The sequence below is a fragment of the Panthera pardus genome, unplaced genomic scaffold (assembly GCF_024362965.1).
Source record: "Panthera pardus isolate Hobbes unplaced genomic scaffold, ASM2436296v1 HiC_scaffold_12, whole genome shotgun sequence".
NCBI classification, from domain to species: Eukaryota; Metazoa; Chordata; class Mammalia; order Carnivora; family Felidae; genus Panthera; species Panthera pardus.
In genome coordinates, this window is record NW_026526677.1 from 103,285,643 (window position 1) to 103,303,173 (window position 17,531).

Here is a 17,531-nt window from a genome sequence, read left to right on the forward strand (position 1 = left end):
GGCTTTTGTGGCCAGGTCCTTGTTTTGTGGAATATGGAGGGTCAGTGGCCGACTCTGGATGCATCTAAGACCCTGATGTCCAGACTGGATTTCTGGAGTTGCTGCTAAATATTTTCTTTGATTCCTACAGCTATACTTTTGCTTTCCTTGGGTACTTAAGTTTCATTTTATTTATTTTTATTTTTAAGGTTTATTTATTTTGAGGGGCACCTGGGTGGCTCAGTCGGTTGAACATCTGACTCCAGCTCAGGTCATGATCTCATGGTTTGTGGGTTCAAGCCTCATATCGGGCTCTGTGCCGATAGCTCAGAGCCTGGAGTTTGCGTCAGATTCTGTGTCTCCCTCTCTGTCCCTCCTCCACTCTCGCTTTGTCTCACTTTGTCTCTCAAAAATAAATAAATGTAAAAAAAAATTTTAAAGTCTATTTATTTTCAGAGAGAGAGAGGGAGACAGACACAGTGCGAGTGGGGGAGGGGTAGAGAGAGGGAGAGAGAGAATCCCAAGCAAGCTCTGAACCACCCAGGCAGAGCCCCGTGTAGGTCTTGAACTCCAGAACCCTGTGATCATGACCTGAGCTCAAATCAAGAGTCGGACTGAGCCACGCAGGTGCCCCTTAAGTTACATTTTAAAATTGGAAAAGCAGATCTTTAATTTTGAAGAGGACTTCATTAGGCATACTTACAAAGAACTTTGGTAGTTTTTTGGAGTAAGAGAACATTTATCAGTTATTCACTTAGCTTCAAATTTAGAAATGTCTTTGGAAGAATAGACAATTGAGATTAGGAAACGTGTATGTCTGAATGACAATAGCATTCCTGTATGAAGGAATGGAATAATTTAGAAAGCTCCTCATCACCATGCTAAACTGCGTGTTTTATTTTATTAAAACAAAAAAATTTTCCGAATATTTATTTTTGAGAGACAGAGACAGAGCGTGGACAAGGGAGGGGCAGAGAGAGAGGGAGACACAGATTCCCAAGCAGGCTCCAGGCTCTGAGCTGTCAGCACAGAGCCAGACGCGGGGCTTGAACTCCACAGACAGTGAGATCGTGACCTGAGCCGAAGTCACACGCCCAAATGACTGAGCCACCCAGGTGCTCCTAAAGTGGGTGTTTTAAAGATAAAACTCTTAAGTATTAATTTCACAAATTTGCCTCATCTGATCAAAGAGAGTTCAAATTTAGCTGCAGTAGGATTAGAGGTGTTAGGGTTTATTATGTGAATAGTCCTTTTCATCGCTTATTGTGGGATGAATTATTGTCTTTGCTTTAAGAAAACATCAGTTCTGAGAAGTGGACTGGATTGCACCAAAATCACTGAGTGGCCGAGGTCATAAAGCTTGAGTTTCTTCTTTCTAGAGATTTGTGTGTCCCTGTCTTTCTTCACTGCCTCTGGGCAAGAAAAGAGAGTACTTTTTGTTTAATGAAAACAATGTGGATTTAGCTAAGGAAATGCAAACCTGTTGGCTCTTGCCAGTTATTTGACTTCATTATGACTGGAGCACAAGCTTTGTCTTGTCTCCCGTTGGGTGTGGGCTGTGTATATTGCCTCGTAGTTATGGTGAAGTTAATATTTAAATCAGCTTCTTGAGGAGTGCCCGGAAAAGCTGGGAGTTACTAATACAGTAGGATCCTAATGAGCGTAGTGTGTCTGTTACTGTTAAACTAATACCTGAAACGTAGCACACTTCCTAGGATTTGGGCTTTGTTTAACTAATTACATAGGTTTAGCTAAACAGTCCCGAGACTGAGTCATATTGCCGTTATTTGTGTATGTCAGGAGCACGGCTTAATCCTTATAAAATTTGTTATTCAGGTTCGTAATAGTTATCTCTGATTGGCCTTTTTAATTCAAGACATGTGATGACAAAATGGATTTTGTAAACCATAGTTTCCTAATCTGCACAACGAAGATAACGATTCCTACCTTTTAGGGTTGTTACAAGGATGACGTGTGTGTGAGGCACCTAAGGTTCTGGGCACAAAGAAGATGTTGACATGATAGTCCCAACTGTTACCAGCACAGTCCTTTGCATGGTTCAAATTAGGTATTATGTTGTATGATTCTTGCCTTTATGGAGGCAGGAATTTCCCCTTGAAAACAGTTAGAGAACCACATGATGAGAAATACCGGGTAAAGACCGTTTAGTCCCTTTCATTCACAAGCTCATTTGTTCCCGCAATATGGGGGATTCGAAAGGTAGAGAATAGTGTGGACCAGAGTTCTTGGGAATGACTTTAAGGAGGAAGTGAGATGAATCTATCCCTTGGGGCGCCTGGGTAGCTCAGTTGGTTAAGCATCCAGCTTTGGCTCAAGCCATGATCTCGTGGTTCATGGGATTGAGCCCTGCGTTGGGATCAGTGCTGACCGCATGGAGCCTGCTTGGGATTCTCTCTCTCTCCCCCTCTCTCTGCCCCTCCCATGCTCATTCTTCCTTTTTCTCTCTCAAAAATAAATAAACTTAAAAAAAAAAAAAAAGGGATGAATATAGCCCTGGACTATGGAATTGGGCATTCCTGGAGATAACAGAAGTTTAACACTAGAAGGCATGAGAGAGGATGCATTTGTGAGGTAAGGACTGAGTAGGAGAAAATGATGGGCAGGTTAAAGGTAGAAGCAGATAATGGCCTTTGAGAAACAAAATCAGGAGTTTGGATTTGAAGTAACATGTAGTGTATTGTTCCTGGAGTTGTACAAAATGATTTTACATAGTTGTCATCTGTGTCCAGAAACTTTTTTCTGCACTGACAGCACAGAGCCTGACCCGGGGCTTGAACTCACCAACCCTGAGATCATGACCTGAGCTGAAATCCAGAGTCAGACGCTTAACCGACCAGTAGCTTTTAAAAAGGGGGGACTCAGAGTTTATTTTCCTTTCGTGTGTGTGTTATTCTAGATGTATTAGTGTCCACTGCTTATCTTACAAAGTGGAGAAAGGGGAGTGGGGCTTTAATCCATGGCTAAATATGACGATTGGTGAATTATTTAATACTTGAGTGCCATATTTCACTGATTCACATTTATTTGGCATTCTGAGATCTCTGAAGTTGAGATGTTCCTTACATTGTCTGTCTGCAAGTAGCAGGTAGGAGGTACTTAGACTATCTTCACACGTTTGTGCTTGGTCAGAGCTGTTCCTACTGTCCTGGCGGTTGAGTGTATGTGCTGTTGGTTAGTTGAATTTTTAGTTTAGTTAGTTAACTTTTCAGTTTAAAAGATCACAGTGTGGGGCACCTGTGTGGCTCAGTTGGTTAAGTGTCCAACTTTGGCTCTGGTCATGATCTCACAGTTCACAGGTTTGAGCCCCACATCGGGCTCCGTGCTGACAGCTCAGAGCCTGGAGCCTGCTTCGGATTCTGTGTCTCCCTGTCTCTCTGCCCCTCCTCTTTTCGTGCTCTGTCTCTGTCTGTCTCTCCAAAATAAATAAACATTAAAAAAATTAAAAGATCACACTGTGATTTGGCATTTAAATGAAAAAAGAAAACTGGATGAAGAAAGGCATAGAAACAGAACAGCAGATGATTTTATGGGAGGCAAAATATTTGTCCCTGGAGGGATGATCGCAGTTTCAAATTTTCTTGCAAAGGTACAATCGAGTGTTTTATGGGACCTAAGAAAGGAAGCCACCCTAGGTATATTAAGTTTTGTTGCTGAGAAACATGCAAAAGAATTGCTTGTCCCATGCCAGGCAATGCACCTGGGGAAGCGGGGGAAATGGCTGTATTTCTCGAAATAAATAAGAAATTTTAGGGCTGCAGGAAGCTGGCGTGACCAATTCACGTGTCTCCTGGGACTGTCATGAAGGCATTGTGTCCTGGTTTAAGTGGCAACTGTTTTTTCTCCTTTGTGGTGCATAAAGTAAGTGTGCTGTTCAGATTCAGTCAAAAGTAGTGTTTACCTCTGACACAGTACTTTCCTGTTTTAGAACTGATTGTCTAAGTAGTCAAAGGTGTGGTTTTGTAAGGCAGGCAAAATAGTGATAGAAAACTCCCAAAGATGCAAGACTAAGGTCAAAATACAAGAATTCGTTATCTGCATTGGTTTGCATTAAATACGTACTTTTTTTTTTTTTAATGTTTATTCATTTTTGAGAGAGAGAGAGAGAGAGAGAGAGCACAAGCAGGGGAGGGGCAGAGAGAGAGGGAGACACAGAATCGGAAGCAGGCTCCAGGCTCTGAGCTGTCAGCACAGGGCCTGACACGGGGCTTGAACCTGCGAACGGTGAGATCATGACCTGAGCCCAAGTCGGATGCTCAACCAACTGAGCCACCCAGGCACCCCTGAAATAGGTATTCTTGCCTGTTGCCCTTGTCTTCTCAGATACAGCCTGGTGTAGGGTGCAGACTCCCGTGGCAGGGCAGCCCGGGGTCAGATCTCACAGCAGCCCTTCCTACTAGTAACCTTGTGTTGGTGCAGGGACCTCCCTGTGCTTGTTCTCTGTCACAGCGGCATAATACCTGTCACAGCTTTCTTAGGAGGGTGAAACTGAAATTAGTTAATACATACGGAGCATGTATAGCATTGCCTTTCTGACAGTCAGCAGCGTACGTTAACTACTATTTCTGACTGGCGTGATTTTCTGGGAATCCAAAGTGTCAGTTGGTACACAGGGTGATTGGAGATGAAGATGTGATTATCAATCCCATTGCTACCTTGTTAGTTCCAGTTTAGGGATAACCGCCACTCGTTTCCCCCTCCCAATTACAGACGTATGAGGGTTCAACTTTACATTGGTGTAAGTGTGGCATGCATCCAGTAGGAACCATACCTTGAATTTGGAATTTCGATCTTTTCCTCAAGCCGGCACTATGCGATATGCTCCTCTCTGGTGATGCTGGCCCAGGGGCAGTCAGCCGCGCTACCTTGGGGGGTCATCAACTGATACATTTACAACCATTCTGGTTTTCACTTTCTGTACAGCATTCAATACACTGCGTGAGATATTCATCGCTTTATTATAAAATAGGTTTTGGGGCGCCTGGGTGGCTCAGTCGGTTAAGTGTCCGACTTCGGCTCAGGTCATGAACTCGTGGTTCATGAGTTCGAGCCCCGCATCAGGCTCTGTGCTGACGGCTTGTAGCCTGGAGCCTGCTTCCGATTCTGTGTCTCCCTCTGTCTCTGACCCTCCCCACATTCATGCTCTGTCTCTCTCTGTCTCAAAAATAAATAAACGTTAAAATTAAAAAAAAAAAAAGAAAAAAAAAAGAAAATAGGTTTTGTGTTGGATGATTTTTTTTCCCTACTGTAGGCCCATGTAAGTGTTCTGAGCACATCTGAGGTAGGCTTAGGCTAAGCTGTGATGTTGGGGAGGTTAGGTCTATTAACTGCATTTTCCACTTCATGATATTTTCAACTAACGATAGCTTTACTGGCATGTAACTCCGTCATAACTTGATGAAGTTCTGTATTATTCCACCCTTTTTGAGGCATATTGATTTTGATTTCTTAGAAAATTGTGTATGATTGAGATGTATAGATTCACACACTTTTACACATAAAATAAAATGGAATTAGAATTATTTTGAGGGGTGCCTTGGTGGCTCACTTGGTTGAGTGTCCAACTCTCAATTTCGGCTCAGGTCACAATCTCACAGTTTACAAGATCGAGCCTCACATCGGGCCCTGCTGGCAGTGCAGAGCCTGCTTGGGATCCTCTCTCTCCTTCTGTCTCTCTGCCCCTCCCCCACTGTCTCTCTCAAAATAAATAAACTTAAAAAAATTATTAAAGAAAAAAAGAATTAGTTTGGGGAAAAAAACTTTTTAACACTTTATTTTTCTAAAAGCCCTATGCTAGCATTTGCCAAGGCTAAATCCAGACCCTTTTAGTCTGATAGCACTGTCCCAGTATACAGGCAGTGACTACCTTTGACAAGACTCATAGCCTCCAAGAGTGCTGGTCTCAGCAGCATCGGGTTCCATTTCTATCCTATGACTGTGGCCCATGACCAGAGCAGAAAGACTGTTGATGCTTTTCTGAGCACTTGTGCAAGTCTGTTTCAGTTAGTTATTTCTAGTTGTGTGATATTTAAGTGTTGCGTTGGGCCCTCAGCTGTTGAAAAACATAGGATACTATTTCTGTTACAGCTGACAGTGAGTGTAGACTGCCTCTTGGAGACATATTACTAACTGAAAGATAGTTGATGGGGAGCATCAGATATTGAATTGGGGCTTAATATCAAAACAACCTTAGGCATGGTATAAATTTGATTTCTTTTCGCTGAATTAAATTTGAACTATTTCGTTTTCAGTAATCTATCTAGAAGAATTGGGCGAGCCAGTTCTTTAGAGCGAGCTTGCTTGTGAAAAATAGGTGTTTTGTGTTAACTTTTGTCTTTGTGCAAAACAGGGTAAAGTGTTCCAATGAAGACTTGAAGGCTGTAAAGGAGTTAGAAACTGATCTTGTGGTAGCTGGAAGTTAACAAGATAGGTTTTTCCATGATTCTGATTAATGAAGACAAAGGCTTCCACAGTTTATTCCCTCTGGAATTTTATTTACAATTCAGAAAATGTTGGTTCTGTCTCTGCTTTGTAAGCAATCAAATCTGAAGTTTTAAATCATGACGTTGGTGGTATCATTTGTTAATTACGCGATTGGAAATTTATTGTCAGTGAAAAATGACACATAAAAATGGCATGTGCAGTGTGGCTTAAAATAGCACATCTTCACATCCATGCAAATTCCCTGGACTCCTTATATGACCCAGTTATGTATTACTCACAGAAAGAAAAACCTCAGGCACTTTAGCTACTACGAGGGCTAACTACTCCATTTAAATATTGTACGTACTTAATAGTTTTACTGTTAATAGTTTTACTGTTTACTAATATTATTTCCCACCAGTGCCAAAAGCATTTTTCATGATTAACCTTTTACAAGAGAAATAAATTTGGCATTTTAGAATGTGTCTGACAGTCAATACTGTGTTGCTTGGAGTTTGTCAGTTCCTTAAACTAAAATATGCAAGTCTCAAGCCTGATTATCCAAGATGCTTGTACTTAAATTCTTGAAATGTATCCAGGTTTACTTTCTGACTGACCTGTCTCTGGCTTTTTTTTTGTTTGTTTCTCAAATACAGAGCTGCCAAATGCTGTTAAACCAACTAAGAGAAATCACAGGCATTCAGGACCCTTCCTTTCTTCATGAAGCTCTGAAGGTTAGTTTCAAGACCGCTGTTAGTCAACAGGCTTTAAAATAGTTGTCCATATCATGGTTATGTCAAGTCAAGCTATTTTTATGTCAAAACGAAAGTGCATACAGGGACGGAAGCTCTACGGGTCAGATCACCCAGTATCTTCTCTATGTGAATTATAAGGGTGGGGGGATGTTGAGGATGGGGGAGACTTAACTGGGAACAACCATACAGAGCAAAAGAGATTTAAGAAACGCATCTGCCAATTGCGTTTTATAGCCTTTATATGGATCGTGACTCAAACAAACTCAAAAATCGTTGAGTCAGGTAAGTTTGAACTGGTTATATGATATTAAAACACTTGTTACTATTTAAAAAAAATTTTTTTTAATGTTTATTTAATCTTGAGAGAGAGAAAGAGACAGAGTAAGTGGGTGAGAGAGAGAGAGGGGGAGACACAGAATCCAAAGCAGGCTCCAGGCTTTGAGCTGTCAGCACAGAGCCCAACATGGGACTCAAACTCACAAATCGCGAGATCATGACCTGAGCCAAAGTCGAATGCTTAACCTACTGAGCCACCCAGGCACCCCAAAACACTTGTTACTGTTAAGGTGTGCTAATAGCATTGTGGGTTATATTTTTGAAAAGATACATTCTGATGTATTGATAAGATGCTTAGGATTTGTCGGGCGCCTGGATGGCTCAGTCAATTAAGCATCCAACTCTTGATTTCGGCTCAGGTCATGATGTCGTGGTTTGTGAGTTCTAGTCCTGCATCGGACTCGAGCGCAGAGCCTTCTTGGGATTCTCTCCCCCTCTGTCTGCCCTTCCTCCATGCTCTCTCACTGTGTCTCACGTGTGCTCTCTCTCAAAATAAATAAATGTTAAAAAAAATTAAAAAGAAAAGCTTAGGATTTGCTTCACAGTGTCTGGGAGAGGTTAGGCAAAACAAGATCGACCATGACTTGATAATTGTTGTAGCTGAGTGACGGGTGCATAGGGTTCAATTATACATTCCCTCTACTGTTGTGTATGTTAGAAAGTTTTCCTAATAAAAAGTTAAAAACAGACAGAAGTATGGTCACCACTATCGAATATGGTAACTGCCTAACATTTTTATTGTAGAGGCTGACTTCTTTTAGGATGTCTGTTTTAACTGTCAGCCCCTTTTGATACATCATGCCTTTGCTAGCCTGTCAAATCAGGAGCAGTAACTTCCAGAGCAGTGAGAACAAATCTCCAGCAAGATTTCATTCTTCTCTGCGTGTTGTGGGAAATCAGAACATGGCAGCTCCCTTCCTGGAGCCAACCATTTGATACAAGCTTTGAGCGTAGTACCCTTGCTGTCCTCCGCCATACTCTCTTCTCCTTTCTACCTTATGCCTTGAATTACTCAGAATGTCACCACGGTAGTCAGGAGTTAAACCAAAAAAACTCACTCACTATTTATTTTAAATGCTGTGATGCTTTACTTTTGAAATGTCTGTGTTTTCCCTTTCATTAGGCCAGTAATGGTGACATCACCCAGGCGGTCAGCCTCCTCACTGAAGAAAGAGTTAAAGAGCCCGGGCAAGACACTGTTGCTACGGAACCATCTGAAGCAGAGGCGAGAGCTGCTAGCAAAGAAGTATTAGCAAGTAGGTGTATCCTGTCTCCGTCCTGCTCTGAACTAGCAGAACGTAAGAGATGAGTGTACATGAGTTGCCCACCAGTCACATCAACACTGCGGGAATAATGCTAATAATTGCTAATTATTGAACCATCACTGTGTGCCAGGCACAATTCTGAGCAATTCCATGGATTCATTCATTCATTCATTCATTCATTCATTCTGCACTTATTGAATGGGCACCTACTATGTGCCAAGCACTCTTTAGGTACTGGAGATGAGCAGAAGAACGAGAATCCCTGCCTTCATGCAGCTTATTTTCTTGTGGGGGAAACCCACAAGTCAGTAAGTAAATTATGTGGCATATCAGAACGTGGTAACCACTGTAGGGAAAAGTGAAGGATGGAATGAAAGAAATGGAGAAAGGAAGGGCGCCTGGGTAGCTCAGTCAGTTGAGTGTCTGACTCCTGATTCCGGCCCAGGTCATGATCTCACAGGTTGTGAGTTCGAGCCCCACCTCGGGCTCTGTGCTGTCAGTACGGAGCCTGCTTGAGATTCTCTGTCTCTTTCTCTCTGCCCCTACCCTGCTGTCTTTTTGTCTTTCCCTCCCTCCCTCTCTCTCAAAATAAATAAAGTTAAAAAAAAAAGAAATGGAAAAAGGAGCACTGGGGATTTGATTTTAAATGGGCTAAGACTAAAGATAGTGAAAAGGAGGTGAGGGAGCAGGTCACCGAGGCCTTAAGACAGGGATGTACATCAGTTGCTCGAGGCCAGAGCGGAAGCTTCGTGAGTGCGGCGGGCAGTGAGAGGTGAGGTGGTAGACAGACCAGGAGGCGGATCATGCTGAGCCTTTGCGCGCTTGGCTTTTCCGCTAGCTAGGGGCTAGCCGTTGGGACAGTTTGGAGCAGAGGCGTGACCTCAACTGATTTCCGTTTTCTGAAGGTCATTCTGATGGTTCTGTTGAGAACAGAGCTGTGGGGTGAGGTAGTAAGCGTGGATCGGAGCAGGGAGCCCAGGGCAGTCACGAGGCTTTGCGGGTTCTGGCGGTGTGGGCCAGGAGGTGGTGGCGGAGGGGTGAGGAGCCCCTGCCGAGGGGGACTTGCTTACAGCGGAGATAAGGGGTGTGTGAAAGAGAGAGAGAGGACTTGAAGGGGCTCCAGGTTTTGTTCCCGAGCTGCGGAAATGCTGGAGTAACTACCGCTACAGAGACTGGCTGGCAGGTGAAGAGATCGTCGGGCGGTGCTGAGTTTGAGGCACCTGCTAGACATCAAGTGCAGTGTCTGAAAGGCAGTGGGGGGACCCAAGTGTGCGTGCGGCTCAGGGGAGCGATCCGGCTACAGAGAGAGAAAACTTGAGCCTGTGAATGGTCCGTGAAGTTGGGATACTGGACGAGCTTCCCGAGGGGTTGGGGGTGTGCAAAAAGGAACGGGTTCAGTGACTAAGCCATGGACCCTCCCAGTGCTCAGAGGCTGGAGCAGGTGGACAGTGTCCAGGGAGGTTGGAGGAATACCAGGAGAGCTGGGAAAATGGGACCCTGGAAGCCAAGAAGGCTTCCTGGAGGAGGGAGCCATCAGCTGGGGCAGATGGTGTTAATGAATATTTCGGCCTTTTGCGGTTTTGAGTTACTGTGAACAGTGCTGCTGTGAATATTCTTGTATATGTCAGTGTACTAGTGACTCTTTTCAGTTAAGATTTTTCTTTTTGAAACTCGTTCATATTGAAGGTTATAACTGCAGTCCCTTTAGTTTCACTGGTATGTAGTCTTTCATAGTCTGAATAGACCAAAAGTGATATATTTGTTTATTGACCTGGGGTTGTTTCCTTTTTTTTTTTTTTTTTTTTTTTGCTATTATAAACAAGGTTGCTGTGAGCTGTTTGATTCATGTTTCTTGTGCACGTATGCAAAATTTCTGTAGTTAGCATATACCCAGGAATGTCATTGGTAGTAGTAAGGTACTCTCATCTTCAACTTTATAGGTAATGATATTTTCCAGAAGGTTTTTTACCTATTTATTAAACTCCCACTAACAGGATTTGGGGATACCCGTTGCTCTCAAACTGGTTATATTATAAAATTATTGCCCGTATTTTTGTTACAAAATATCTTGTTTTCAGTGAGTGTTTTTTTACATTGGTAAGGAGATTGAGCAACTTTGTCCTTTTGACCACTCACGTTTTCCTGTGAGTGAAATTTCTCTTTGGGTTTTCTGCCTCAATTTTTCTATTTGTTTGCTTTTTTTCTTATTGATTCCTGATACTCTCTTATTGATAATAGCCTTAGGCTTGATATATATCTTACTGATATTGACTTTATATATATTTGATATTAACCCACTTTTTTTGGATTTGTATTACAGACATCTTTTCCCTGTTGGTGACTTGGGTTTTTACCCTATGGTGTGAGCTAAATACCTTAATTTTATTGTGGTTGCATTTGTCAGTCTTTTCCTGTGGTTTGTGCTTTTTGTTTAAGAACTCCTTTTATACTCTGCAGTCCTAGGATATGAGAATTGTAATGTTTTCCTTTTCACATTCTTTAATCCATCTGAAGTGGATTTGCGGGGAGGAGGCAAGGCACAAGGTAAGGTTACAGTTTTAGATTCCTTGGCACTCACTGGGCCCCATACAACTACTCAATTGTCCTGGTACCTTTTATTAAAAAGACTTTACTAGGGCCACCTGGGTGACTCAGTCGGTTGAGTATCCAACTTCAGCTCAGGTCATGATCTCGCAGTCCATGAGTTCGAGCCCTGCGTTGGACTCTGTGCTGACAGCTCAGAGCCTGGATCCTGCTTCGGACTCTGTGTCTCCCTCTCTCTCTGCCCCTTCCCACTCATGCTTGCTCTCTCTCTCTCTCTCTCTCTCTCTCTGTCAAAAATAAATAAACATTAAAAAAAATAATTAGGGGCGCCTGGGTGGCGCAGTCGGTTAAGCGTCCGACTTCAGCCAGGTCACGATCTCGCGGTCTGTGAGTTCGAGCCCCGCGTCAGGCTCTGGGCTGATGGCTCGGAGCCTGGAGCCTGTTTCCGATTCTGTGTCTCCCTCTCTCTCTGCCCCTCCCCCGTTCATGCTCTGTCTCTCTCTGTCCCAAAAATAAATAAAAAACGTTGAAAAAAAAAAAAATTAAAAAAAAAGACTTTACTTACCCACTGGTCTGCATTATCAGCTCTCTGTTATATTGGATTTTCATGTTTCCCATTCTGTTTCTTTTGAGGATCTGTTTTTAATTCATTCCTACGAATGGAATTACTGGGTCATGTAACAATTCTGTGTCAACTTCCTTGTTTTAATTTTTCTAAAAGAGGACTGTTTTCTTAGCTGCAACATTATCACACATTAAAAATTAATAATTCTTTAATGTCACTCAAAGACCAGTGTAGAAATTTCCTTAATCATCTCATTAACAATACGCTTGCAGTTGGTTTGCAAAAATAATGATACAGATGGCATTAAAACCTTAGATATGTTTGAAATGTCTTTTAAGATACTCTTTATAAATCCCCTCTCTCTTTTTTACTTGCGGTTTAAGGTCCAAAGAAATCAAATCTTGCAGTATCTTTGAATGGGTTTTTTGTCCCTTGTCTTTCCCGTAGACTTAGGTGCTTAACTGGCACGACCGTGTCACAGGTAGTATTGTGTGTATAATGTATCTTCTGTTCTGTCATGTTGAAGAAGCAAGCAACATCTGATCGCCCTCTTTTTGTGTTGTTAGAATTGTTAGTGTGTTCAGAAGATTATCCGCTTGAGTTATTTATTATAAAATCCCCGACCTAGTGTCTTCTGCACTCATTGGTGATTATTGCTGAGATGCTTTACTTTATTGGAGACTTCGAAATGGTAATATTCTATCAATACTTCATAATTTATTAGTTGGAAGTCTTTTTTTTTTTAGTTGTGGTCAAGAACACATAACATAAAATTTGCCATCTTAACCATTAAAACATTTATTTATTTAATTTATTTTATTTTTTTAAAATTGACATCCAAATTAGTTAGCATCTAGTGCAACAGTGATTTCAGGAGTAGGTTCCTTAGTGCCTCTTACCCATTTAGCCCATCCCCTTCCCAGAACCCCTCCAGTAGCCCTCAGTTTGTTCTCCATATTTATGGGTCTCTTATGTTTGTCCCCCTCCCTGTTTTTATATTAGTTTTGCTTTTCTTCCCTTATGTTTATCTGAAACAAAGTCCTCATATGAGTGAAGTCATATGATTTTTGTCTTTCTCTAATTTCACTTAGCAGAATACCCTCCAGTTCCATCTACATAGTCACAAATGGCAAGATTTCCTTCTTTTTGATTGCCGAGTAATACACCATTGTATGTATATATACCACATCTTCTTTATCCATTCATCCATCGATGGACATTTGGGCTCTTTCCGTACTTTGGCTATTGTTGATGGTGCTGCTATAAACATGGGGGTGCATGTGTCCCTTCGAAACAGCACACCCGTATCCCTTGGATAAATGCCTAGTAGTGCAGTTGCTGGGTCGTAGGATAGTTCTATTTTTAGTTTTTTGAGGAACCTCCATCCTGTTTTCCGGAGTGGCTGCACCAGCTTGCATTCCCACATTTAAAAAAATTTTTTAATGTTTATTTTTGAGAGAGAGGCAGAGTGTGAGTGGGGGAGGGGCAGAGAGAGAGGGAGACACAGAATCGGAAGCAGGGTCCAGGCTCTGAGCTCTCAGTGCAGAGCCCAACATGGGGCTCAAATCCACAAACCAGGAGATCATGACCTGAACTGAAGTCAGACGCTGAAGTGACTAAGCCACCCAGGCACCCCTACCATCTTAACCATTTTTAAATATACGGTTTGGTAGTATTAAATGTATTCATAGTGTTGTGAAGTAGATCTCCAGAACTTCTTCATCTTGCAAAACTGAACTCTACGCACTGAACAATAACTCCCTATTCCCTCCTCCCTTCAGCTCCTGGCAACCACTGTTCTCCTTTCTGTCTATGATTCTGACTATTCTGAGTACCTCGTTCAAGTGGAATCATGCAGTGGCTAGCTTACTTCTCTTCGCATGATTCCTTCAAGGTTCACATTGTAGCCTATGTTAGAATTTCCTTCCTGTTTAAGGCTGAATAACACTCTGTTGTATGTATACACTGCATTTTCTTTACCCATTTATTCGTCGGTGGATATTTGAGTTGCTTTCACTGCTTGGCTGTTGTGAATAGTGCTTCTGTGAACGTGGATGTGCAGCTATCTCTTCGATACCCTGCTTTCGGTCCTTTTGGCATGTATATCCAGCAGTGAGATTGCTGGCTCGTGTGGTGGCTCCATTTTTATTTGTTTTGAGGAACCTCTATCCTGTTTTCCATAGCAGTTGCTGCACCATTTTACAGTCTCACCAAGCCTTCCAATTTCACAACATCTTCACCAGCACTTGTTATTTCCTGTTTGTTTGTTTGTTTTACTTGTCATCCTGATGAGTTTGAGGTGAGACCTTAGTGTGGTTTCGGTTTGCATTTTATTTGATAATTAGTGATGCTGAACATCTTTTCATGTGCTTGTTGGGCCTTTGTATGTCATCTTTGGAGATACATCCATTCAGGTCCTTCACCTGTTTTCAAATTGGGTTATTTTGGTTTGAGTTGTAGGAGTTTTTTATATGTTCTAGGTATTAACCCTTTATTTATTTGAGAGACAGTGCAAGTGGGGGTGAGGCAGAGAGAGAGAATTCCAAGCAGGCTCCATGCCACCAGCACAGAACCCGACGTGAGGCTCGAACTCATGAAACCCCAGACAGTGACCCTGAGCCAAAACCAAGAGTCAGACGCTTAACTGACTGGGCCACCCAGGCGCCCCTAGATATTAACCCTTCTATCAAATATGTGATTGGTAAATACTTTCTCCCATTCAGTAGTTGCTTTTTTACTCTATTTACATCTTTTTTTTTTTTCATGTTTATTTTTGAGGGAGAGAAGGAAAGAGCGTGCGCACGCACGTGGGGGAGGAGAGAGAGGCAGAGAGAGAGGGGGACAGAAGTTCCTAAGCAGGCTCCGTACTGTCAACACAGAGCCCGATGCTGGGCCCAAACCCTCGAACTGCAAGATCATGACCTGAGCCGAAGTCAGACACTTAATCCACTGAGGCACCCAAGTGCCCCATTTACTCTATTGATTGTGGCCTTTCATGCACAAAAAATTTTTTTTAAGTTTGCTTTTGTCCCATTTGCCAATTTTTGTTTTTGTTCCCTGTGCTTTTGGTGGCCTAAGAAATCCTTGCTCAGTCCAATGTCCTAAAGCTTTGTATGTTTAACTTTTTGAAGGGCTGCCAGAGTCACTTCCTTCAAACTTCTACTGCAGCTGCACCGTTTTGTGTCCTCTCCAGCTAACACACAAGGGCTCCGATTTCTCCAAATCCTCATCAGCACTTGTTATTTTCCTGTTTTGTCTGTTTATGATACCAGCCGTCCTGGTGGGTGCGGGGTGATAGCACATTGTAGTTTTGATTTGCATTTCCTTAATGGCTAATGATGTTGAGCATCCTTTCATGTGCTTATTGGCCATTTGTAGATATTCTTTGGAGAAATGTCTATTCAGATTCTTGGCCTGTTTTTAACATTGGCCTGTTTTTTTTTTTATTCAGTTGCATGAGTTTATTTATTTAAAAAACATGTATTTCTTTTTGAGAGAGAGAGTGTGAGCGGGAGAGGGGCAGAGAGAGAGGGGGAGACAGAGAATCTCAAGCAGGCTCTGCACTTGCTGTCTGGAACCTGATGCAGGGCTTGAACTCCTGAACCGTGAGATCATGACCTGAGCCAAGATCAGGAGTTGGGTGCTTAATGGACTGAAACACCCAAGCTCCCCTTTTATTGTCTTATTGTAAGAACTGGCCAGAATGTTCAGAACCACAGTGAATGTATGTCCTGATGGTAGGCATTTTTGTCTTGGTTTTAAAATAAATGTGTTTTCAGGGTGGTGTGAAAGCCCAGAGAAGACCTCTCACCCAGCAGAGGGTGTCCAGGAAGACTTCCTGGAGGAGATGGCCTCTACACAGAGGCCTTCAGGAGGAATAGAGTCAGACGGGAGTGGAGGGTGGTTAGGGGAGAGAGGCCAGAGCCTGGTGTGTTGAGGAGGTGTGTCAGGTACACTGTGGCCGGCGGGTGGAGGTGAGTAGGGTTGAAGGAGAAGCAAGAGGAACTAGAAGGGTCATGTCGTCGTAAACCTTTTGGATCAGGGTGGGCGCCCACCAGGCATTTGGGAACCTTGGGAGTGAACAGAGAAGGGGACTGGAGGCACCGAGTTTCTAGTTAAAGATTGTCCTGGCTGCCGTGTGGAGAAAGGAGGAGATTGGCAGGGGAGCAGAGGGGGCAGTTAAGAATGGATATAAAGAGACTGCTGGGAAGGACCACTTAGTTATCCTTCCAGCTGCTCAGGCTCAAAGCTTCATCTCTGTCTGGCTCCTTGCTTCCTCTCCTGCCTCCCAAAGGATCTTCAGTAAATCCGACCGCTTCTCACCTCCTCCATCGTCGTCCTGGCATCCTGGCCTGGCTCAACTTTTCATCCATAGCCCTTCCCGCCTTCCAGTCTACCTTTTAGTTGACTTTTTTAGTTTGTTTACTCTCTGTTGCTTTCCCAGAGAATAGTGTTTCTGATGTTTGGGCTACTGACGTTTGGGACCAGATAATTCTTTGTTGAACAGGGCCATCCTGTGTATTGTTGCATGTTGAGCAGAGCAGTATCCCTGGCCTCTACCTGCTGGATGCCAGTAGCACCCCCTCCCCCAGGTACTGGCAGCTGAAGACACATCTCCAGGTGTAGGCAGGTGTCCCTAGGAGGGGAAGGGTGCAGATTCACCCCCAGTTAAGAACTGTTGCGCCAAGGGGTGCCTGGGTGGCTCAGTTGGTTGGACGTCCAACTTTGGCTCAGGTTATGATCTCGTGCAGTTTGTGGGTTCGAGCCCTGCGTTGGGCTCTGTGCTGACAGCTCAGAGCCTGGAGCCTACTTCCGATTCTGTGTCTCCCTCTCTCTCTGCCCCCTCCACCCTGCTCAAAAATAAATAAAACATTTTAAAAAATACTAATAAAATAAAACAAAATAAAAGTGTTTTACATTTCACAATTAAGTATAAAGTTTGCTGTGGGCTTTTCATGGGTACTCTTTCTCAGCCTAAGAATATTCTCTTTTGTTCTAGTTGGCTTGGGGTTTTTATTCTTGAATAGAGTTGAATGTTATTAAGTACTTTTTCCGTATCTATTAAGATGATTATTCCTTTAAGTGTATTTTGATGGTAATTTTCTAATGTTAACTCAGTATTTCATTCTGCAATGAACTCAGCGTGGTGTTACTATTTGATTTTGGGGAGTAGATTACTGGATTTTATTTGCTAATATCTTCTTTCTTTTTTTACATCTGTGTTTATGTTTGTTGCTTTTCCTTTCTCACTATTCTTGACTGGTTTGGGATATACCTAGATGTTACGCTGACCTCATAAAATGAGTTGGGGAGTATGTCTTCTTCTTCTTCTTTTTTTTTTAGTTTATTTATTTTGAGACAGATAGAAAGGAGGCAGCGGAGGGGGAGGGGCAGAGAGAGGGAGGGAGTGAGAGAATCCCAAGTAGGCTTCATGCTGTCAGCACAGAGCCCGACCCCGTGGATTGCAAGATCATGACCTGAGCCAAAAATCAAGAGTCAGACACTTAACCAGCTGAGCCACCAAGGCGCCCCTGGGGAGTATGTTTTCTCTTCCCCAGAAGAGTTTGTGTGAGATTGAAAATATCTGCTCCTTGAATGTGTTTGATATTTAGCTGATGTTTTATGATGACAGATAAACTATTTAAC

The 17,531-nt window shown here is 42.8% G+C and overlaps 1 protein-coding gene across 7 annotated transcripts in view; it reads left to right on the forward strand.

The window, feature by feature from the left end:
* USP28 (ubiquitin specific peptidase 28) overlaps positions 1-17,531 on the forward strand; it is a 64,924-nt gene that overhangs the window by 11,536 nt on the left and 35,857 nt on the right. For all 7 annotated transcript variants that reach the window (XM_053900483.1, XM_053900475.1, XM_053900477.1 and 4 more), the window contains exons 2-3: positions 7,077-7,154; positions 8,635-8,767. In XM_053900483.1, coding sequence (XP_053756458.1) covers positions 7,077-7,154; positions 8,635-8,767 — 211 coding nt within the window. The remainder of the gene's footprint in view (positions 1-7,076; positions 7,155-8,634; positions 8,768-17,531) is intronic.